Consider the following 25,281-nt stretch of genomic DNA (forward strand, 5'->3'; position numbering starts at 1 on the left):
TGTACGTGCCATGTGATGGCAATAAGATTTATGACAGCGTCATAAATCATTAAATGGTCTTAGGACTAAAACCCTCAGCTTCCAGAACGCTGAGTTGTTTACAACAGGACACACTTAGGAGATATGAACATCATCTAGACTGAAAAAAATGAGGGCAGGAAAAAATGAGAGCTATAAAAAATGAGAGCAGGAAAATGCATGTGAAATCAGTCAAGGGCTGTAATACCAAGATAGTATCTGATCTCCTGTGATCTTAGCACCTTTGCTAATCATTTTTTTGATTGCAAAAGATGTTGTGCTTATACTTAGATTAAAAAGCACTCACCATGTTACACTTGCACTGATCCAATGCCAGCTGTACTCAGTAAAACCCTTCTGCCACCTCCTGCAAAAAGCTGTTCAGCTGATTGTACTGAGGTGACAGTTCCACCCACCTGCCTTCAGCTGAGAAAAAAATAATGGGAGCAAATAATGTGAAAGAGCAAACAACATCGTGTACTTTACTCTAGCAAATGCTTCTAAAGAAATCTAAATGTATTATCTCATACTTCATTAGATACAGCTGCAGCTGAACCCTAATTAACTACCTGGATCTGGTTATCTTTCCTCCACAGAGTGAAAGGTGACTTACAGAATCACAGAATATCCTGAGCTGGAAGGAACCCACAAGGATCACTGAGCTCAGTTCCTGGCCCTGCACAAACACCCTTTGAGCTCCTCCTTCTAGACAGCTTTTGAGACATTGAATTTTGCTTTGATTAGGTAGTGGTATTGCCTGCTAGACAATTTAGCTCCTAAAATTATCAACTTTCTTTTAGCAGGACTTTTCTGTTGTTTTTTGTTTTTCCTTTATGCTTAAATGTTGCATGTTTTAATAAAAAACGTGTTTTCTTTTTTTTCAAAAGAATATTTATTTATGTAATGCTAGTCTTTTCATGCTTTTTTTTCTAGTCCTAAAATCAATGGTCAGCAATAAGCATTATATTGTGTACTGTCTGTACGTAGAAATATACTAAAACCAAGTTACAAAACTTAATGCAAGATGAAAAACATACAGAGCATAAGATTTGTTTCATCCGAAAGAGATTTACAGGAAAACCAATTATTTCAGCTGTTAAAAAAAGAGAGAATCAAATTGGAAGGAACTGGAGGGAAGCACCTGCCTAATAATCAATTCTATTTGTACAACACTTGGCACACCTGCAAATGGGTTTACTTTTGCTGATCTGAAACAATTCCAGTATTTTACTCTCCAAGTATGTCAAATGGGTTCATGTGTATTTAAAATATATTCATATGTATTTAAAACGGCCTATAACAGGATTTTTGTAGTGCCGAAAAAGTGTTCCTGAGCCACAGGACTTTTTCATCCATGGGACACAACTTTTTCTGTTTTCTTCCTGTGGAAACTGAGTATGAAGAATCACCCAGGGGTCTGATTAAATGTTAGTCCATTTAAAGTTTAACAATGTTAGTTCATTTAAAAGTCATTTTAATGATATGCAAATGATAAAATAAGTGTAGCATTTCTGAACAAAGCCTTAAGAGTGTCACTGTCAAGGTGCTGCCCTTTGAACCATGTATTTAAAGCTACTCTAAAACAAGAGCTGTGCAAATGGGCAGCAGGTTGGCAAAAGTGCAGTTCTAAGACATTCCCAGGCCATTTCAGTGGAAGAACAGTTAGGACAACACTGAGAGTTTTGAAAATCTTAATTCCCTTTCTAAGGAATTACCAGTACAATAGCTTTTCCTTGTGAAAGCTGCTTATTTTTACAAACTCTTAAAACATACTCAAAAGGGCAATTAAAACCAGATGAGGATAACATTGTAAAGATTAAATCAGTTCTGAGATTGTATTTACATATTAAGAGATGCTTAAATTAAAAAATATGACATGAAAGACTTACTTTTCCAAACCTGCCTTTAAAAAGGTGAAAAGCTGTGGGTATGGCCATGTTCCCTGCTCTTCCAGAGTCTGCACACCTGCAGACTGGAGCTTCTGTGGAAACCAGAGGAGTGTGTATGCCTGTCTAACTTACCTGAGGTATTTCAGACCCGACATTTCAAATTAGTTTTTTTTTTTCAAATTCAAGGAACATAGGGGACAGGACTGGTTTAGTGATAGACCATCCCCATGACAGTTTCACATATTAATGAAGTTATTTAAGACTCTGCTTAAAAAGTTTCTGGTTGTTATGTTGAGGCATGGAGTCCTAAAATAATCAAGTTGAAAAAGCCAGGAGAGTGAAAGGATTCAAAGGTGTAGTTCTTGTTAAGTCTTTGGGCAGAGACCAAACAGATAGTGTGCTGTTATAAAGTAGTTCTGTTAATTAGTGTCTTAAAGACTGGCAGGCTGAAGTTGTATCTTGATGAACTGGTAAGGCTGTTGCACTCTGTTATTCCTGTTAAAGGGAAGTAATTAAAGCACATCCTAACATCGTGCCTGCACTTAGCTACTCTGGTGGTTTCTACAATCAGGGCAGTATCTGAGTGCACTGAGGTTCTGCCAGTGCTCTGAAAGTCTGTAGATTTTTCAGCTTTGCACTGGACTGCAGAACCTGGCTTTGAAAGTTGTACATCTGCCTGTCCCTGGCCATCATGGTGTGAGAGGAAGTGCTGTCCCCACCCTCTCCTGAATAAAGCCATTCTGTTGAGTCACAGCCTTACCCTGAAGAAAACGCTGCAGGAACCTTTCTAGACACAAACATTATGCATTTCTTTTAGTGTTTTAACTTGGTTTTCTGCTCTTTTTGTTAACTTTGATCAAAGCCAATGAAATTTGTCATTATTTCTAATACTACACAACTATGATAGTTACATGTTTTTTGTATTGTTACAGTTTTCTGGTACCATTTGTGTTTTGTTATGAAAATGATGCAAAACCAAAAAGCTGATCCAGCAGGTTATACATAAATCCAAAATAAAGTCATATCACAGTAATACATACTGCTACAAAGTTGATGTGCAATATTGTGAAAAATCAACAAATCTGAAACCTAAGACAAATACAGGTCAATAATCTAAAGGCATACACAATAAGCACTGCTTCAGAGAATACCCTGGGTGGCTTTTGAAACCACTGAGTCTGGAGCAGGATGAACAAAACAATCTGGAGGAGAGCTGCATCCTGTGCTGGCAGCTCGTCCCCTTGGCATACCCATGGCAGGGATCCTGTAAATCTGCACACTGGACAGTTGTGCATTCAGGCACCAGCAGCTGTCATGAGGATGTTTTGGTCTTGTCTGCTCCACAGTCAATGTTTCTGTCCTTGAGACAACAAGATTTTTGGCACACCATCTAGCATAAGGACATCTCTGCATATTAGGAAGTCAAGTTGCTTCCTCGTGAGAAAAAGTACAAGTTACATTTTCTTTTCAGCTTGGATCATACTCCATCTGGCATTTTAGGGAGAATTTACTGAAACTTGTCCTTTTAATTCTAACAAGCACTGTCTTGCTGCTCACTTGTTTTGTGGCATGGTGTGTGTCTGTGCTGAACACCAAGCTTTTCCAGCTGCTTATCCTGTTAACTACTTACTTGTCTTTATATGTTTACTTGAAGTTGCACCACATTTTGTCTTAAGAATGAATAGCCTTTTCTTCAAATAGCAAAGTAATATTTTAGGCTAGATTTACATTATTCACAGTACAAGCAGAGAATATGCTGTTGTCATTTTCATGACCTTAAAAATACACTAATATTGAAGACAGCAACCATTCCATTACACCTTGTGTTGCTGAAAAGTCAAATTCAGGCACAAAGTTTACTTTCTTGGATGAGGTGCAGATTCTTATCACTGACATTCTTGCTGGATTTCATTTTCAGTAGGGGATGAAGTTTTCACATCACAGTAGCTAAAATCATGTCCATAAACTAGGTCCTTCTGAGAGTGTGGTTCATGAACTGTGACAGCACTCCATGACTTGTTCTTCCTCAGGGATTTCTGTAAGAGTTCTCTCATTCTCCTGTTTTCTTTGGCTGTGGATTCCCACATGATTTCAAGTTCCCCTTCTGTTTTCCTAGGGAAAAAAATGGTGAGAAATCCTAACTTTAACAATGTTTCAGCAGTACAGAACTATAGCAGGTGGATAAGCAAATTAGAAATGGCCTGTATTTAGGTGCTTGAGATTGCCTGATTGAAATCCATTCATTTTTTGCTTTTGAAAAAGCTCATTACATGTAATGCTAAATAGGATAGGACCAGAAAACCACCCATTATGTAACAAGTTGGATGAAGTCTGCACACAGAGCAGTGCATGAGACCCAAATACTGTGACTACCCCTCCCTGGTGAGCACAGCTCTGCTCCCCACACTGCACTGCCCCTTCTCTCTGCCCAGAGCACTGTGCTCACCCTCTGAGCCCCAAGGGTCTGATCAGTCAGACTCTGTGCTCAGCTAGAGCATCTTTGTGGGAGCCAAACAAAAGTGGTATCAAGTTAGAAGGCAGACAAAGCCCAAGAGCTTGGGTTTCCTCTGACTCCTACTGTATGTCAAAATACAAAACAATAAGGAAATGAAGATCAGTTGACATGGAAAGCATAGGTGATGCATGGAAAATGAGCACACATTTTAATACAGAACCAGAGGACACAGTCTCAAGCTGTGTCAAGGGAAGTAGAGGTTGGATATCAGGAAAAAGTTTTTACAGAAAGAGTGATAAAGTTCTGGAATGGCTGCCCAGGGAGGTGGTGCAGTCCCCATCCCTGGGTGTGTTTAACAAAGCCTGGATGTGGCACTGGGTGCCAGGGTTTGGTTGGGGTGCTGGGGCTGGGTTGGACTCGATGAGCTTGAAGGTCTCTTCCAACGTGGTGATTCTGTGAATCTGAACTCTTCTTGGAGGACTAATTTTTAAATGGAGCTGAGAGATGCAGAGCCAGAGATGCTAACGGAGCTGGCTTTGGGATGAGCACTCAGAGCACACTGCTGCCAGGAAAGGGCAGTGCTGCACACACAGCATGCTGCAGTGCCAGGTGAGGCTCTGCAGTGTGGCACAACTACAGTGCCACAATTACACACTTGCAGTGTGGTACTGCTTCATATTCAGCTGTTTTGCAGGTCAGCATCTGAGAAGAAGCAGCAGCATCACAAGTGTAGTTACACAAGGGGATTTTGTTTGAAAATTCTGATCTGATTGAAATTTAAAAATGCACTCAGCAGAACAGAGTGTCTTCTTGCCAGTCACAACCCCTCTTCCCTTAAGGAATTTGGATTACAGAGCAGCTTGGTTACTATAGCTGCTGATGCTCTGTACATCTTTCTCAACACCAAAATTTCCTTGTCTCTACAGCTGGTTTGCCTCTTGAAACACAAGTCTTTGCCACTGGGCATTTAAAACTAGATACATGCTCAGTTTAGATACATGTGCTGTTTCCAGATGCCTTCAGACAAAAGGCATTAAGTTAATTTCTTATTAATGTAGGCTATTATTAATTAAATAAGTAAAAATAAAAATTTAATTCAACCCTTAACCTAGCCAAAATGTAGGATTTTATAACTTGTTGAGAGTAAGCAAAATGCCAGTGCCCCACTGATGTTTGAGGATGAAAAAATTACTAGAAGTAGGTTCTGAAAGATGCTTCTTTAAAAAAGACATGCCCTCATTGAACTAAATTCGTTCAGCCTTAAATCTCAGAATCTTATTTGGGCTGGCTCTATAATTCATTTTCATCTATCCTGTGACAGTTTATTTACATATTCCTTATCACAGAGGTTTTTATTGTGTTGTAATTTCATATGTCACCTCACAGATCAGACAGCTCCTCCCCCTTGCCTGTGCACAGCTGCAAAGCTTTTCTGCTGTTGACCCTCTTCCAGGGAAGGTTTAATGCACTTTCAAACTCACATTCTGCATCCAAAGCACAGCAGCTGTGACTACCTTGAGGTACTGTTTCTCTGCAGGAGTCATATAAAATAAACTCTGACCTAGAAAACTCATAAAGGTCAAGTAAGACTGGAAACATTTAGGAACCTGTTTTTTTTACCCTAGGGTCAGATCATGAACTTTGTTTATATTTCAAACCTCTTATTTAATGAAAGGTTGTGATATTGATATCTCTTAAGGTTACTCAGTGACTAATAAAGATGTCATTATCAGCTGCCTGAAAAACAAAATGTTATTGCTTTCTCATTAAAGGTTGCTGGGAATTTGCAATATTGTCTAGCAAAGGCTGTAATTACTGATAAGGCTCTAAGGAGCAGCTTCCAGGAAGGGAAATCTGCCTATCTTTAAAAGTTTTTATTTATCAGAATTACAACTGTATCTATATGTGTTTCTTTTTGAAAACCAAGTAGAAAAATCCTCATGCCTTGGATGCAATGGGTAAGCAATGAACTCCTGATTTTGGTTATGAGCTGAAAGAATGCAGAAGGGGAGAAAATTTCAAAGGCATCTCTGTTATGTTTGATGAAGGCCCATGCTAGTTTGGAGTACACTTGTTAAAAACAGGAGAGAAGCAGCACATGAATACATCTCTTTGTCTGCACTTGTGACAAGCTGTGGCTGCAGCTGCTCTGCCCCTGGGCACACGGGCTGGGCAGTGACCTGGCACCACCCAGCTGTGCTGTGCTCCTCTGCAGGCTCTCACTGAGAGCAAGGGCTGTTTTCACATCTGAAGTGGGATTTCACTTTGCTTTACAAGAAAGCTTAGCAGCAACAACAGGTACAGAAGAATTTCATGGTGGTAGCTAAGTCACACTTGCCCCAATTTCCTAACTCCATATTATTAAACTAAATGCAAGAGCAAAATAAATGATATGAAATAGTTTTCTGTCTTCACCTGCTTACAGTGATTCACCATACCTTCAGCTAGATTTTAAAGTGAATTGACTTTTCTGCTTAAAATATGGCATGCTATTCTGATTTTCATTACCTAACAGTGAAATTGGAGAATAAATTAGAAATTAGAGAATAAATATTGATTGTATCCACTTATCCTAATGTCCATGTAGGCATTTTGCACAGAAACATTATCTGGACTAAAAATCTACTGTGTGAACACAGCTAGTCACAATAAATCAAAATGTTTGGTACTCTCCTAGCACTAGGGACTTTACTTGCCAAGCTAGAGATGATGAGCAACATCTGAACTACAAATGATTTTCCCTTCCTTACTCCTGTGACTGTGTGAAGAGAGATAGAAAATAATAAGTCTTGTAAAATCACAAATACAGAAAGCAGACCAAAAGACATGCTTAATTTCTGACTGATAGGCATAGAAGAGTAGATACATATTTGGATTACCTTGGGAAATGACTTTATATTGCAGTACTTGAGAAAAATAATGGAATATGAAGAAACTGGCTCATATGAATAGTATCAGCCATGGTGTTAATTTATTTTATTGATTTTGTTTCATAAGCATAAAAACTTACTATTTCTTATAGAGGTGTAGAATTCAGCTGACTTCACAGTAACATTTAAGTTCTTTTATCTACATTTTTTTATATAGTAATCAAAGGAAAATAGTGAATCACGAGATTAACCAAAAGCCTACCTGGAAGATGACAGTAAAAATTCTTTTTTACTTTTAGAGTTGTGTTCATTATATTATATTCTAATAATCACTGTTAAGATTTAACTACCAGTCACTCATGACACCATTCAATAATGTTGGAGACTACAGAAATGAAAGACATATCTTGATGGGGTTCATTTTGGGCATGTTTCCATAAACCACTTTTCTCCATTATCCCAAGTTAAATGGACTGCAATGGTATAGTTTCAGGTGCAGATCTTGTTTCTTAAAAGGTAGCTGCAGGTATTAATTGTGCATGTTTACTAAAGAAAAAATGAATTAATTTGGACTGAAAAGGTAAAAGTGATATAGTATACTGTATGAAAAGTGTAATTATTTTACACATTTGTGTTACATCATCTAATTTGCCTACTTTGGGGCTAGAAGGGTAAATTTTGAATTATCCATATTATGGGACTTCAAATTATGCTCTGTCCTACACTGAAAAAAAATCCTCTTTAATTGTTGCTCTCTACAGTAAAAAAAAATTATTTATATGAGCTCAGAGATATGAAAGTAATTTAATTAGTTTAAGATCATAAAAAACTAGTTCCAGAGAAATGTGGATCACTTCAATCTGGTTTTTAATGCAAATTTCAGAGATTAATGGAATGTTCTTAGTACAATTACACCTGTTTAACTGCACTGTATAAAGTAACTGAGAGGGACTGTACTGATGTAAGGTGGATGACACCAAGCCCTGTTTTTCTATTGTCTGTTAAAATCTATTTAAATCTTTTATTTCACAATGGCAGTGATGACTTGAGAAATGCTTATTACTGCTTATTACTTTTCTTCAGTTGTAAACTGAAACTGTTTTTCTTTTATGCTGATAATGTAAATGTGCTATGAAGCTTTCCACTATCAGAGGGAAAAAATACCTTTAGAGGACTCTGTATTTAATGGATATCTCAACACTGCAGTCATAATCTTCTATAAATCTGTGAAATTTTCTTCTCTTTATTGTGCACATAGCCAATCTAAGACACTTCTTAATAGATCAGTAAGACAGATTCAAAAGAAAACAGATCTTTGGTGTACTCATTAGATCCCTTCATTTCCTACTATTCTGAAAACTGTTGAGGGGTATGAATGGGAAAGTGTTCAGCCTTTAATCAAAGATTCACACAGATTCATATCCTTCTTAAGAAGTCTTAAGAACAGCAGCAGCCACACAGAATAAATTCCTCCTTCCCAAGACCTTTCTGAGAGCTGGCAATCATGAGCAGGCTTTCAGCATTCTCATTTTTGGAACACAGCACAGGAGACTCTGCTGGTGGCTGTGTGCTGTCCCCTGTGCCTCCACCTGTGTGACCTCCTGGGTGGCTCCTGCCCGTGCCCCACTCACCTGCTCTGCTGCAGCACCTCATTCAGGGTTTCCTGTTTGTCCTGCAGCAGACGCTGCAGGTGCTGCTTTTCCTGCTCATACTCAGCAGTCTTCCTTTCAAATTCCTTCTCCTGCTCAGTCATCTTGAGATTGATATCTCCAAGCTTCCCAGCTGCTTTCTTTTTATATACCTGTGAGGGTTAAAGTTAATAGAAAAAAGTGGGATAATAGGAGAAATAAGGACAAGTCATTACCAACAAAAGAAAGAGTTAGATACTGATTTTCAGTTGAATCTTTACATTAATGCTGCCTTGCTTAATTATGCAGGTAGGTTGCACTATGGGATTCTTTTTAGCCTATTTGTTAATTTGAAGGTATTACACTTTATTTTGTTCTGCATATAAAACTGCTGTGTACAATGAATACCATACTGTAAGTTTGATTTACAGGAAACACAGCTACCTGCAAAAAAAGGTTTGTTTCCCAAGATACAAAGCTACACTTTACAGCACAGGTTGCTTACCACTTGCCAAACAGTGACACTTATCAGTACATACCATGAAAAAGTGTTTCTGTTTTGTTAGTTGTTTAATCTTAATACTAAGAGGAAGAAAAGAATACCTTTGCTTGCTGCTTCATGTAACAGTCCTCTTGCTCAGTGAAGCACAAGTGATTTTTTGATTAATGGCTATAATAATTAAATGATAACTAATGACTGGTCTCATCTCCAAAATAAGAAATTAGTAACTTTGCTTTCTGAAATAACATCCCCATTAAATTGCATAAGCACACAAGAAACTGCAAACTGGTTCGTGTATTGTTACACATTTCCAGATGCTGCTGCTCTTGACAATACCAAAAATCCAATAATAACTTGTTTTCTCATGATTACAAATAGAATGCTAAAACTGTTATTTTCTCTGCATACTGTGATGTTTCCTACAGAACAGAGTTATGTTATAGAACAGAGTTCTGAGATGGAAACACCTCCTTTAATAAAACTGTAAACTAATTTAGTGAAGCTTTGAAAATATTGCTATTTATGTCTTCCTAATATAAAGTTTTATCTCAGGTGCTAATCACTAAGGTTTTATCTTCATCTCAAGCAGGGGAGAAAGTTTTGAGTTTGTCTTTTGGAGGAATAAATAAAAGGCATTTTTAGACATGCTGTATATACGGCTATATAATCCTTCCCACAAACTGTTTCCTTTTTAGCTCTTGCAAAATGTGTCACTGTAAAGTTTAATTTTCTAAAGGTAACAGGATAACAATAGATTACAGAATATTAGTAATTCAATATTTAAGGCTGACTTACACAGGATTTTTATCCTGACTTTTCTCTGACAGTTCTAATAGAAGAATAAGAAGCTTGCAAGTTAACCAGTAACATCACTCAACTTTTTAGATTCCCAGAGAAGTCTCCAAAATGCAGGAGTAATGTTATGAAAGGCTAAAAGTAAAGAAGCTCCTTCTGAACAGGAGGCTGCTCAGAGCCAGCCTAGAGGAAGTGCAGAGTTCAGGGAAACAGCTGAACCTTCCCCTCTGCCAGTAAAAGCCCAGCACTTGTCAGGTCCAGCCAGGTGTGAGACTTGAAATGCCCTCTGTAGATTAGATGTCCATAGTAACTTCAAAGAACAAGAGCAAACTTCCTCTCTTGACTTTATCACAGGAAGGAAGGCTGGTCAATGTGGCACTGGTGAAACCTTGCTTTCCATCACGTGCTCACTGACCATCCAGCATGGTCTGTGCTTTAGGCTGAGGTTTGTGTTTTAAGCTGCACTCTGCTCCCTGCAATCCTGCTCTACCTCTGCCAACTGCAGCTGAGTCCTGTGTGCAGAATGGTTGCAAAATCAGAGGGAAAAGGGCACCTTTTCCTTATGGCCATATGATTATAGTCTGAAGCTAGGTATGAGTGATACATTGTTCTGATCTTGCCTCTATGGATGGATTACAAGTAAGTCTGTAAAATGCAGCCTGGGCAGGCTGGGATGGTTCTGGGCACACTAACACATGCAGCTGCTGGCACTTAGAGATCCTTCACACCTTTGAATTGTTCAAGATAACCTATTACTGTTCTCTGAAGTGAAGCAGGTAGCAGCAAAGAGACTGGTGGAGATGACAGTTTTCAGGGAGAGGATGTTAACACATAGCTGGAAGTAATAATATTCTCCTCTAGAGCTGGTCATAGCACCCCCTGCACATAGTAAGCAGGATGAGGAATGATCATGGATGCAGGTGCTGGTACTGGAGAGGACAAAATTTACTCCCAGGTGGTAAAGAGACAGTAAATCAGACTGCAGATGATGTAGAGGAAATATGCATACATGATATTTTTGGGTCAGGGTATACACTATGCTGCCATTCTGGCTATGAGGCCCTTGGCTGCTGGGTTTGTCACAGAGATCCTGGGAATAGATGGTTTTGTTGCCATCATGGAAAAATAGGTTCTATTCAGCAGGCTCTGAATGCCTGAGACACATAACTAACCTTCCTGAGGATATTAATCTCTTCCCTGACTTTTGGCAGCACTTTTGTGTGAGTGGCAGTGTGTGCAAGTCATCTTCTGAGTTCACAGTTGAGTGAGAAGTGTGAGAAAACTGAAACAGTTTCAGACAAAAGCCAGCAAAAATCAGGGCACATTTCTCTCTCCTCTCTATATAGATCAATTTAAGAGTGTGAAACAGAATCCAGTGTTTCCTTACCAGTAAGATGAATGCATTTCCTTTCAATTTTGGTTATACTTCCTGTTTTCTATGCAAACATGGTTAACTCTGGGAAATAAGCTAATAGTATACAAAATAGTGACATACACCAGAATAATTTAGGGATTCTTTGTATACAGTGTGAAAGTGTGAAAGATATAGAAACCAATATACCAGGTATCTTTCTCCTTTCTTTTTTTTTAGATTACAGTAAAAATAATGGTAGCACCAAAGATGCTGAAACATAAATGTTTCAAACTTATTTCACAGTTATAATACAATTACATACTGTGCTTTTTGTTTAAAGAGTTGTAAAAATAACTTATAATGTATTCACTAACTAGGCTGGATTTTGAACATCCTCTGAGTTTGTCAACCTTCTACCCTCTGGTCACAAGAAAGTACTTGATGATAACTGTACACCTGAGATAACACTTTCATTCTTCCAAATCTAATGGTAATGGAATTCGAGTTGAAGGAGTGGTACAGCCTCAAAGAAGTAGAAGACAGAACACCTGGGTTATAATATACAGCAAAAGCCGAAATACAAATAATCTTTAAATATTATTACAACTAGTCATAATTCCCAAGTAGTGATGTAAACACAGTATCTGGCAGATATGCAGTGCACAGATATAATGGAAGAAGACACTAGTGAAAATTATAATGATGATCTATTTTATTTTTTCAAAACTTTTAAAGACAATCCATACATAAGTCTTTCGTAAAAACATTGGTAGAGATTAACTACTTTTCTCATTAAAAAACCCAAACATTTCACAACAGATATTTAGCTTAGAAGCACTGCTTACCTTAACTTTTTCTTCCAATCTTCCCAAGCGCAGGCTGCCTTCTATAATTTTCTTGAGAACACCATGATTCTCATTTTCCAAGCATCTGGCCTGCAACCATGCAGTAAACAGAGCTACCTGTAACCACTTTGTCTGTTTGTCAGGGCAGACAAAATGCATACATTGAGACAGACAGAGCAATTCCATTTTGAACTCTTCTGTCTGAAGAACCAACATGGATAAAGAGTCCTGGAAATTATTCTCACAATGGCTCATTAATAATTTGTCAACTGACTGTGAACACTATGAAGCAGTGTTATTCTGAAATGAAACATACTGTAAACCCAACCAATTCTGTGGTATTTTTCTTACTGACTCAAGTATGCATATGTAGGGATGCCATTTTTAAGCACAAGACTCATCCTTTAGGTCACATCTAGCAATCTGCTCTCAAACAAGCCCTTGAATTTGGCAGGGGGTCAGGCAAGGATATTTCTAATATGGTATGATTAATATTTAAAAGCAGATATCCCAGAGACTGAGATCTAAGAATCAGTTCCCCCAGTTTCTAGGATACATTTATTGTGCCCAGTTTCAATCCTGAAGTCCAGTGTGTAGTGGACAAGGATTTGAGCTGTGTCACTATAGCTCCTCTTCTAGAATTAGGAATTAACTGCTGCATGTTTTTATCCAATGCTGATGACAACCTTTGTCTACTACCTGGACAACAAGTAAAAGAAGCTTTATTTTTAATAAAGTTTTGTGAAATTATTTCAGATTCAATTTGAAGACAAGAGTATGAATATGAAAAATTGAAACTGTGCCCAGTATCCTGTAAAAGAAACAATATGGGCTTACAAAAAGCCCAGAAATCTTCATGCCAAGCACTTCCACGACACAGAAGCTGTTCCAAAAGTCTCAATCAGCCTGTCAAAATGACTGCTAATCAATAAGGAGCATTAATATGCATCCACAACAGACAGTCCATACAGATCACTTCAAGGATAACAGTCCACCCTTAAGACTCAAAATAAATATTAAAATCTTATGATTGTGTGCTATTTTTTAAATACATGTAGCTCAACATTAGCTTCTAAAACTAGGTTAAAAATAATCTTTTAAACTTGGCAAGAGCCATTTCAGACCCTAATGCTCATGTGAATTAAAACTTAATTATATTACCTTGAGAAATAAGGGTAGTTGCTTTTAACTGCTCCTCTAGGAAAAAAACCTTTCACTGCTCCTATCCTATTTGCTAAAGTCTACCTAAATAGAGCTAAATCATTATACTGGAATTGCAGCTTCATTCTTTGATAATTCAGATTAACAATAACTTGTGCCAATAGCATGATAACTGTGTAAAATATGAATTAACTCACATTAATTATTTAAAGGTAATTACCAAGAACACAAGATGATCACGTTCCTTAGCTATCTTCTCCACCAGCCCAATAAGATTTGCTAGATAGTGATGGGCTGCAACTTCTTTTTCCATTGCTTCCTCCAGCTGCAGTTGCAAAAGACCTATTTTCTTCTTTAATCGTCTATAAAAGAAAAGAGAAAATATTTGGATTGGGAATTAGTAATGGCCTAAAAGAACTTGTATCACTCATGCAAATCAATGTGTACAAGTCTCAAACAATTGTACATACTGTTAAAAATGCACTGGCTCAGAATATTTGCAGTGCCACTGGTATCATGTTCCAATCTTTGGGGCTGCTTTTTCTTTACAATATGTTATCTGAATAAAAATAGTAACAATGATTCAAAGTAACAGTTTGTACAATGGCTACAAGCTCATATTTCTTAAGATACAGAACAATAATACTGTCTTTTTAAAATACCGTGAACTCCTTTCTAAGCAATCAGGTGCATGAGATCTGCAAATAGTTTTCAGATAAGTACACCTAATGATTATTGCTACAGCTAACTACTAACTACTAAATTAAAGATTATTCTTAATTTGCACTTAGACACAGAAAAGTGAGCACGAAAACATACAAAGGTTAGCCAAACTTGACAACCAGGCCTCTAGACCTTACAAACACATTTAGGTAACATGCCTTTTTTTTGCAGTAGGTAGAAAATACACATTATGGGAAGTCAGACAATATTTTTACAAATATTTCTGTTGGTTTTAGAAATAAAAGTATTTCTGTACAAGAAAATGAGACTGTGATAAGACCTGTTTGTCTTTTGAGTCATCTGCATCTCAGTTTCCAGGATCTTCTTGTCAGCCATGAAGTTATTTTTCTCCAGGAGCAGTTTCTTGTTTTCAGTTTGCAGTGATGCTATTTTTCCCATTACAGCTTCCACCTCAGAGCGTTTTTTCTCCTGCTCCTGCTGTAAACAGCTGCAAAAACCAAGAGTGTAGAACAGGTATCATGTACAGATCTACACCACTAAAATGCTAAGTTACAGGAAGATACCCATGTTGAAGTTATGAAATAAGATACATTGAGAATGCTCAGTGGTCACTGGTGACATCAAGTGGTATTAAAATCTCATATCAAATTATTCAAGTAATTCCTTCTGATTGCACTTAATTTAAATTGTAAAAATATGTAGTCCAGATGTAATCCCTTAGTGTTGTTTTTTTTTTTTCAAATAAATTACTATCAACACCAAAATACAAGGTCTGAGGACTTCTCAGGATGGCACTGTACCATGAAACAGTAACCTGCACTATCCAAAGGCTTGAAAGCATACAAATGTATGGAATGTCTTCACAGAAACATTACTCTGCAGATTATGCTGCACAGCAGCACTTCTGAGTTGTGATGTTTCATGTAATTTCCATATTGTAACAAATGAAGAAACTCAGAACTTCTAGCTCAGAATTCCTGGATTCCTTAGACATGTTCCAAAGATGGGAACACAAGAAGGAGAACATTCTACATATAGTACTGATAGAAGCAAATAAATTTGACAAAAATGGTATGTTTAATACCTCCTCTTCTACTGTTCTTCTATTAGCAGTAGGTACTCTATGGTAAAAAAACTTCTACCCATGTTTCTAGAACTGGGATTTTGTCATTTTAAATGTCTCTAAAAACTAAGACAGTATTTTTTAAATACTTCTTTCCCTTTCTTTGTGCTTTGGTACTTACCTTTCTGGATTACCAGCATAAGTTTCCACTGGCCTCCTGCCTACAGAGTGCTATGTGTCATGTGCATGCTTTGCACCAGTGTTTCTCTGTGCACCATATGTAAAATAAACTCCTACCTTTTCAAATCATTCACCACAGCCAAGTGCTCCTCTGCTGTTATTCTGCTATCCACTTTGGCTTTCAGCTCCTCACATGTAGAACACAAAGCTGCCAGCTGCTTCTGGTACTCTGTTATTTCTTCCTCTTGACTCTTTTTCTTATCTTCTAAGACTACTATTTGTTTGGTCAACTTTGAAGCTTTTGGAAAGAGGAAAAAAGAGTCAACTGTATATAGCAGAACTAATTCAACCACTGAGTGAAACTTCAACGAAACCATTACTACATTAATTCCTAGTTGTTTACAACATTATGTAACAGAGCATTTGTCAGTTTGTGTTTTAACAGTTTGGACATGACTTTTTGCTGTCTCAAGCAACTTGTTTTGGAATTGTGCAGAAACTTCAAGAGTACTTCTTTTCAAGGCCATAAGTTTGCTGAAATGTCATTTTACTCTGAAAAATTCTGATTCAATTTGAAGTGCTCTTCAATTATGCAAATGACTGTATTGCTGTTTAACAGTTCTCACTTTTTCAGAAGAAGTCAAAATGCAGTATTTTTTAATAGTGTGATAATGACATTTTTTTAAAGTATCAGTTGATATGCAGAGCTTGATCTCCTATAACTTTACCTACTTCAAGGATGCTTCTTAGACACACACGAAGTTGCAAAAACACCCCCAGCCAACCAAAACCAAAACACTGCCAAGCTTGCAGAAACAAAAAATAACAACAGAAAACAAACAAAAACCCTACAAAAATCAAAACCTGCAGTACCATCTTTAGTGTAGGTCAGATGACTAGCAACTGAAGCACTTTTACCTTCTTGAACATGCTGCCTGTGACTGTCTTTTGCTTTAGCTTGTTGAATTTTGAGTTGCTCCATCAACACTCCATTTTCTTCCAAGACCAGCTTGGCCTGAGTTTGCAGCAGCTGCCTGCAATGATAACTGGCTTGTAAAAAAAATATAACTCAGATGTTATGTTCAAAGAACAAACAAAACTGATTGCCAACAGTGTAAATTTACAGAATCATATTTGAACCTCTTTAAAAACAGATTAAAAATCCTCATTGAAAGCAATATCAGGACCTGAGGTAACCAAACCTATACAGATCCTAACACCTGTATTTCTGCCTCATTGAAAGTAAGTCTATGCCACTGGGTGAATCTGCAGAAAGATTTAAGATTATGCTGCATGCTGTCTCTTCCAAAAACCTCCTCATGTAGACATGGTGTCATCTGAGCCCTTGCATGCAGCTACTACCTGTGCCATGGGTGTAGGAAGAATTTTTATGTTCACTCATAATGGGTGCTGTTCCCAAGCCTGTTCCAACCTCCTTGTGAGCAGAAGCTCACCCACAGTGAGTACAGTCAGAGCAGGATGAAAGCTCCACAGTGGCAGCAAATCCTCTAGGAGCAGCTCTGGCACCAAAAGCACCCCTGTGCACTCAGATCTGAGAGTGAGGGGCTGAGCCCAGCCCCTGAACCCCAGCCAGAATCTCCAGGTGCATCTGCACTTCCCAAGGGAAAGCCCCACAGCTGAGGGGGGCAGTCAGCTGCTCTCCTCCTCCTCCTCCTCCTCCTCCTCCTCCCAGCACATCTTCTGCCTCCCAAGCATCATCACTGCCATCTCTAAGGCAACAAATGGGAGAAAAAGAATTTTAAAAAGGAAAAAGAAAATGCTAACCTCCAACAACTACTTAACTTCATTTGCACTGTTTCACTTTGCAAAAACATCAAATTCTTCTCATGCCACATTCCAATGCTATTTTGTACTAGTGGAACACTGATGTCATTGGCACACTCTAAAGGTATGTAACCTGCAATATCTAGGACAGACATTCATATTTAATCTTTACTCCAAAATTATTCCAGGCATTGCAGATCAGCATTGTTCCAACATGACAGTCGTGATGCTATTAATTCTTCAGAAAAACAGTGTTTGAAGACAAAAAAAAATTTCCCTAAAATCTGTAATTTTAGAAGTTTGCATGAAATAAGCAAAATAATTTTTAAGTTTGAAATTAATTCCTAGTAATATAACTTGCCATTCTGTAGGGGTAATGAAGTTATTTAATTGCCCATGCAAATCTTCATTCTCCTTCACCAACTCTTCAACTCGTGCTTTAAAATTCTTCATATCTTCCTGGAAGACAAAGTATTTAATATAAAATTCTTTGCAATTATTTAGCTTTAATTTTTATATCCAGAAAAATTTTTGTAAGTACACATGCTTAGGTGCCTTCCAGTTCTTGTCATAATAGAATATTATCTCACTACTCACTCATCTCTAATTCAGGTGCACATATTTGATTTCCAAATTGTTTCATTAATCTACTAATATTTGATTAAAAATAATACTGATATTGTGCCACATTTTTGTAAGTTATAGACCCTCAGAAGACAGGTTTATAAAGCTGAATTCTGGAAATTAGTGGATGATACTATCCATTTTCAGCAGGAGTGACATGGATTTGAATATTGTAAGACAAGACAGTGAGTTTATAGTAATATAAAAAACCCCTTGCTGTTTTCTGCTTATTTTATGGCTGAATTTTTTGAAGGAAATACACTTACTTTCAAAACCTAGGCAAGCTGTACTCTGAAGCAAATAGCTATTTTTCAAAGATTCAGTGACAAAAAATACTTCTAAAAAGCAAAAAGAGTACCCAATCTTTTAATACCTAGAAGTATTCTTCTACCACAAAACCCTCAAGCAGCTGCAAGAGCACTGAGTTCTCATCATGAACAACAAAAATTCTTTCTACTACTGACTACTTAATTTAGAGCACATCTTCCATATCTCAGTGTAGTGCATGCTCCTAAATATGAACATGCTGACAAAAACAAGCAAGCCAAGTAGGATAAGACAGCACAATAACTATGCATGGAAAAGTAAAACAAAGCCACTTTAAATTTTAGGCAGAGAACAGCATTGGCCAATCTCTTTTTAAAAATTCAGTAATTTATTGCTGCTTTAGTGGATATTTTTTCTAAATGGCAACTTGCCTCATGTTCAAGAATAAAATCTTCCTTTTCTCTAATTCTATCTTCATATGCCAACAGAAGAGGTGACAAATACTTCATATCCAGCTTAAAAGAAAATTAAAAATAAATACATGTATATTAATTACAAGCCACAATTTAATCTATATTTTTTACTTCAGCTATAGATTATTCCTTTCAAAAGCTGTTAAAGGGGTTTCATATATGACTTGCAGATTAAAGTGCAGAACTTATACAAGCACACAGACCACCATATGCAGGAACACTTCACAGCACTGTGTTAGGAGCAAGCTTTGAAAAGGAAAAGACTGCATGCTTCACTTACATCTTTCTTCTAAAAGCAGCTTTAACTTATCACTATATGCAACACAGCAGAATATGGATGCAAATGAATACAAAACAAGATTCAAACACTACAGTGAATACTACTGCTAAAAAAATGATACCAGATTCATTAGGAAGTGGGAAGGGAATTTTTACACTCTCAAATCTGCACCTTTAAGACTAAATACATTTATATGTGATTATTGGCTATTTTGGCTAAAAAGAGCAGGAGAACTCTCCCATTCTGTATAGTTCTCAGTAACAGTGAGGAAGGAAAATATAAGATCTGTTTAGTATTTCAAGGAGAAATGTTTTTACATATTACAAATGCATTCCCTTTCATGGACTATTTGTCTTCCCCTTGTCTGAAATTCATAGGCTACTACTGGATCCATGACCATTCCTACAATCAGAAATATTCTGTTTTCTTTTAGTATAATGACAAAAAAAGTAACAGCAAAAGATGACCAATTAAGCAAAAGACCTTGAAGCAGACTAAATGCTAGACAATTCTAAGTGAAGTTGGCATTTATGATTCTCAGTGTAACAATACTTTTCAATAGTTCAAAGTTGGTGACTATGTGCAGTTTGTAGCTTACTGCACATTCAACTGGAACTGCACACATTCATTACAAAGTTCTGCCATACATATTTTTCTGCCACAAAAAATTTTTATAATATTCTATTAGTATGTGATAGTTCAGCAGAGTAATATCTGAATACTTTGATTCCAGTAAAGAAATTCTACTTCTTTACTTAGAGAGAAATGAGCAGTTAAGTGCAAATATTATTTGACTTACCAGCCATGGTGGTCGTGGTCCTTCCATGGGTAAGCTTTTCAGCTTTGCATTCTAGAACAGACATTTTAAAAGATATTGGCATTACTTCCTGCTTGTTGAAGCACCAGCAACTGTCCACTGCAGTCACAATTATCACCCCAAACAAGCTTATGTTTTCATTACATGTGTTGCACACTTAACACACACCCAATAAAACTGAATTCCAGTATGTTACCGATACAAAATAATACTGAATTCTTAATATTAGACTTAATGATAAAGGCTTATTTGGAATTATTTTAAATTTCAGAAGAAGAGCAATTTGTAGACTTTATGGTAAATCTGGAGAAAACAGTCATAAAAATCTCAAAAGATTAAATAACAGACAGTGGGATATTTCAGTAGAAACTGCCTTGATAACCAAGATTCTCACCTCTTCTGGGGACAATGACCTGAATTTAGTTTGATAGCGACTTATTTCTACATTTAAACGATGGACCATTGTTTTCAAAGCATCATTTTCATCTACCAGCTCTTGTGCTTGTTGTCTGAGAGAAAGTAATTCTGTTGCCTCCCCTGTTAAAACAAATATCCAACAAGAAAGTTACATTAAAATTCAAGAAATGTTCACAACAATTTGCTGATTGTAATGAAAAAAAAAATTAAATAAGCTAGAATAATAATCAATAACTTCTCTCAAAATACTGTTATGGAAAAATCCCATGAAAAACTACCAGCAAAAAATTCATTATATTTAAAACAACAAGTAAATTTTTTTTTTCTTATTATGTACTTATTCCTTGACAAAATTTCTACAAATGAAGAAAATACTGTTTGGAAACTACTTCTGCATCCATAGTTGCCTAAATCAATGACTTGAAACCTTATGCTAGAGGAAAAGGTTGTAAGAAATTAGAAAAATTGAAATAAGATAACTGCAGAATAGCTTATTTATTTCTCCCACCTTCTCTATGTGAGTTCTCTACAGCTTCTTTAAGTCTTTTGTTCTCTTCTTCTAGTTTCTTCAGCTTTAACTGCTGTTCTTCTATGTGCTGTTTTGTTCCCTCCAATTGCAGGACCACAGCTTGGTATGCCTTGTTCAGAGACCAGTTTTCTTGTTTTAGCTCTCTGAACTTTTCTTTGCTTATGTTTTCCCACACTTGCCTTGCCCGAACAGACACATCTGTAATGCCACAGAACAAGGTATTTAAATACTATCCAGACTGGAACAGGAGTTTCAGCAAATTACAAACCATTTTTTTCTAATATTAACATTATATCTGAGTGATATTTTATAAAATCTAAATCAGCTCACAGCTCCCAAAAGGTAAGACCAGAAATAATTTTAAAAAGTGTATTTGGAAAGAGAGCTGTGGAGTGGCTGCAAGTTCCCATCTTTTCTCTCAGACATTAAAAACTTCTAAAATCTTCTTTTAATGGAAAAGACAGTGTCAGCAGATCTCTCTCTCCCAGACATCAGTGACTGGAGAGGTAAAACTGAAATGTCCACTGCAATGAGCAAAGTGTTTGTGCCCTGCATGGACAAGTCAGTATTCTTGATCCCTGCAAATTTTAATCACCCATACAATGAAAGCTTTACATTCCTTCCCACTGAACAACTTCAGTGTTACTGAATAGAAGTTACTGAACAATTCTTACAAAAGTAAACTTTTAGATTATCTGCCAAACCCTGGATATATTATTGCATCAGTAAAACTGGTTTTCATTTACACATGCATATTAACAAAGTGAAAATGTCTAGTGAAGTCATTGAAAAATTCAAAGTACCTGGGGATGGTGGAGGTTTGTCATGTATCAGATTTTCAGTTACTGATTTTTCCTCCTAGCAGAGAAATAAAAAATGAGACAATCTGCTTTAACAGCATCACTGGTGAAGAACTTAAATAAAATTTTTGAAGGAGTTTCTTTTATATCAACAAAATTGAATGTTGGATTCACTGCTGATAATACAAAACTTATCATTTACTAATCTAGACATCATATTATCAATTATCACTGCCATCATTCACTTGTGGACATCTGAAACTCACTAGTATCTTCAGTATTCAGGGACATACAGTTCTCAAAACAGTTTTTTTCCAGCTGACATAAAAGTCACAAACACAAAGCTTCTTGATGAAACAGGAAGGGCATTCTTCCCACTTGTTAGTTTGTACAGAGTAAGACTTTAGAGTAGTTAATTATGACAGTCTCTAAATGGGTATCAGCAAATCAATTAAAATGTAAAACGCTTTTCAGAGTTGAAGAACTTTGCTCTTGCTTTGCCGGAAAAAAACCCAGAAGTATTTTGGTTTTCATTTTCAGAAGGTTCTTTCACCAGGAAAGAATTAGTGTCATTTATGCTAATGTATTTACTTGAGGTGAAAGTGATGTAGAGACTGTCTCCATGTTTTTATGAAACAGTGAAGATTTGTAAAGACATGCTGTCATGTAATTTAACACATTGATGATATTCAGTGACACCAATGACTAAATGAGGCAAAACTCATGAACAATTTCAAAGAAAAAGATACATGTTTAAGAAAAAAGTTATGATAACAATGGAAGAACTGACCATTTTTGTAAACAATCTTCTGGCAAGCTGATCTGAGAAACTAAATTTTTGGGTATTCCTTTTCAAGCTTAAGAAAGAAGTCAGATCAGTTCAAATAGAAAACTATACAAAAATGCAGAAAAATCAGGCTCAGAATTTGAAAATTAACAGTATGAGCTATCTCTTGCATGTTGTCTCTCATTCTGTTTCTTTCTCACATGAGGAGTAACAGACAACATAAAAACAAACCAAACCAACAACTTTTGTATGGCTCATTTATCTATACAGCTGCATTTTTTCAAAAGGAATGATTAGCCACTCCTGTACTCCAAAAGAAAAAGATTCCATAGTGGCAATAAATTAGTTTTCTTTTAAGTGAGTGCAAACCTATCAGCTTTTTATGACACCCTATTTTCAAAAATGCATCATAAATCAACCTTTATAAAAGTCTTACCTTTAAATTCAAGCCCAGATTTTGGTTTTCTGTTAAAGAAAAACAGATCTTTCAGTCAATTAGAACAAAAATTACTTCAAGTCCATAAGCTCTAAGGGTTCATAAGGATATGTATGTACACATATAATAAATGCAAATAAATGTAAGAAAGTCCTTGCCAAACCACAGTTCAGATCACAGATTTCCATTAGCTCTTTCATGGTGTATCAGGACACTGATGTGAGACCTCACTTTACCTCACACTGCATAGGTGCAAGTATGGAAGAAATGAAGCTGTACTGTTGGCTTCTGTTACAAGTTTAGAATTTGAATGAAGAACAAATGAAATATTGTCACTGATTTTACTGGACTTGAATCCTACTGCACTTCTGAACAAAACAAGTGTAATTCTGACAGCTTTCAAGGCCTGCAGCAGTTACTACGTAGAAGAGGGATTAGAAACAGTGTATATATCCTACACTTTTCAGTTTAATGCCTTCACTTCTCAAATGGTTTTATCAAAGCAAACATTCTTTCTTATAGAAATTATGTATAGAGAACATATTGTTCTCTATAAAAGAGAAATAAATAGTCCACTGAAATAATACTGAAAAAATACTGGGATTCAATGTGAATAAAATTTAGAAAGACACAATTTTTTCAAAATTGACTCAGCTGTGCTTCCTATTTCCTATCCACTAGCTACAGAGTGCTACCATCTGTGGGAGATAAGAAAAATCTTACAGAATAAGGGTCTGACAGGCCTCTGTTCACTTCTGTTCATTTCTGTCACTTCAGCTCACCAGAAAGCACTCTGGGAAAGCCTCAGCTAAGGGGATAGCAAAAACCAAGTTACATAACCTAAAAAAGAAGTTCTGTAAACAGAAAACAAGCCCTATAAGCAGTGTGTGCCCACCTTGTGTTTGGGATTCTGGCTGGTCAGGGTACATGGGACACTGTCATCAAAAAGGTGATGGGGTAAAGGAATATGTGAACAGCAGCACCTGCACAGGCAGGCAGCCACTGCATGTTTGTTCTCTTTCATGGGAATGGAAACAGGTGAGAGTTTACTCTCTGAATACAGCATAAAAAGGACTGCTTTTTTTGCAATAAACCATCTGCCTTTGCAGCTGCTACAGGAAATCTGTGTTTTTCATTCATCATTGCTACAACCATCCTCTGTAAAAACTGCATTTTCCAGCTCCAAAACTGATTCTTATTTCCCTTTTCCTGATTTGAAAATAACTGACAAGATATTTTTGCAAGAAAACTACTATACCAGTAGATTGGTGTTGCTCTATTGTTATAATTTCTCTCTCCAGTATATTTTATTGTTGTAAGAAAATAGCCTAAGGACAGATCCAGTAACAACCCAAATGCCCCTACTGAAATTACTTATTGAAAAAAAATTATTTGTGAAGCTTAACAATTCAGTGCTTAGGTTGATAGCCTGAGACTGATGATCATGTTTATTTCTCTATTCTGAAGAAACATCCTGACACCAACAATGACACAACTTTTGTAGAAGGTATAACCAACACTACTATCATGGCTTTTGGTTATTAAAAATCTCAAGAGGTTTTTACTACTGTTTTTCAGACATTTTTTCATACAAGTGAAATAACTGATTAAAAATATTTTCCTTTTTTTTTTTTGAACACAGTAGAACTCCAAAAATTTCCAGATTACAAACCTGACTGTTTCTGGCACCTCTATCAACAAAAGCATAGTAGAGAATGACTGCACTTTACAAGGCAAGAGTTCACAAAACCTTCCTCCCCACCTCCTTATTTTACAGTGGCTGACAGTTCCTTCCACAGTGAGTATAGACCAATCTTTCCTCCTTATGCAGGTTTTTAGTCTTCTGTAACTATTAGAAACTGCAAAGTATTTAATAGCATTTCTTTAACTGCCATTTTAAAAAAGGAGTATAATATTACAATATAGTATTACATTTATTTTATTAATTTTTTTCTCCAATGGAATTAAAAGGCATGGCATTTTGACTTAAAGCAAGTTTACTTACCTTCTATTTGCACACCTGACTTATCCACCACCACCTGACATTCAGTTTCATGGGAAGAAACCTCCTTCTTGTCAGCATTAGGAACAGGAGATGGTGGGAGCTCCTCCTATGTAAAAATAAGACAAACCTCTCTAAATCATGAGATCACTGTTAAATCAGCCCATGTACCTTGATACCTGTATGACACATCTAGTGTATTAACATCCCAGTCAGAATTGTTCACTAATATTTTAAGAGAGTAAATGATAAGATTTGTTTCTTGTCTTGTTTTCTTGGGGGCTTTTGTGGGATTTTTTTGTGTTGCTGTTGTTTAGGACTCTGTGCAAATAAAATCTAAACCTTACAATGATCAACAGGAGGTGAGCAAGTATGAAGTACTTCAAGTACTCTCTGTCACCTTCTTTGGTTACAAGAGTCCATGAAATTGTTCTGTGATTCCTGGTTTGCTGTGGCGTATGTGATCTTGATTAATCAGCCATTTATCATTTCACTGCTGTGAGGGATCAGTGAACCATTAATTAACATTATCTTTGCTGGTTTCTCCACTGATCACACACCAGTGTTCCACATATTATACTCACCCCCCCCCCTTTTTTTTTCCTTCCCCTTCCCTCCCT

General features: G+C 36.7%; 1 protein-coding gene across 6 annotated transcripts in view; it reads right to left on the reverse strand.

Annotated features, from left to right (window-relative positions):
• Positions 1-1,471: 1,471 nt before the first annotated feature.
• CEP89 (centrosomal protein 89) overlaps positions 1,472-25,281 on the reverse strand; it is a 30,175-nt gene continuing 6,365 nt past the window's right edge. For 4 of the 6 annotated variants that reach the window (XM_064386864.1, XM_064386866.1, XM_064386862.1 and 1 more), the window contains 15 exons: positions 24,665-24,770; positions 22,660-22,688; positions 21,440-21,494; positions 20,616-20,834; positions 20,085-20,227; positions 19,673-19,723; positions 18,552-18,635; positions 17,587-17,688; positions 16,363-16,474; positions 15,562-15,742; positions 14,521-14,688; positions 13,738-13,879; positions 12,357-12,446; positions 8,864-9,033; positions 1,472-4,019 (listed from right to left, as the gene is read on the reverse strand). In XM_064386864.1, coding sequence (XP_064242934.1) covers positions 3,794-4,019; positions 8,864-9,033; positions 12,357-12,446; positions 13,738-13,879; positions 14,521-14,688; positions 15,562-15,742; positions 16,363-16,474; positions 17,587-17,688; positions 18,552-18,635; positions 19,673-19,723; positions 20,085-20,227; positions 20,616-20,834; positions 21,440-21,494; positions 22,660-22,688; positions 24,665-24,770 — 1,878 coding nt within the window. In that variant the 3' untranslated portion in view covers positions 1,472-3,793. Of the gene's footprint in view, positions 4,020-8,863; positions 9,034-12,356; positions 12,447-13,737; positions 13,880-14,520; positions 14,689-15,561; positions 15,743-16,362; positions 16,475-17,586; positions 17,689-18,547; positions 18,636-19,672; positions 19,724-20,084; positions 20,228-20,615; positions 20,835-21,439; positions 21,495-22,659; positions 22,689-24,664; positions 24,771-25,281 lie in introns of all 6 variants that reach the window. The other 2 variants (XM_064386863.1, XM_064386865.1) reach the window with 2 other exon arrangements.

This window comes from Passer domesticus, chromosome 12 (assembly GCF_036417665.1).
Source record: "Passer domesticus isolate bPasDom1 chromosome 12, bPasDom1.hap1, whole genome shotgun sequence".
Taxonomy (NCBI): Eukaryota; Metazoa; Chordata; class Aves; order Passeriformes; family Passeridae; genus Passer; species Passer domesticus.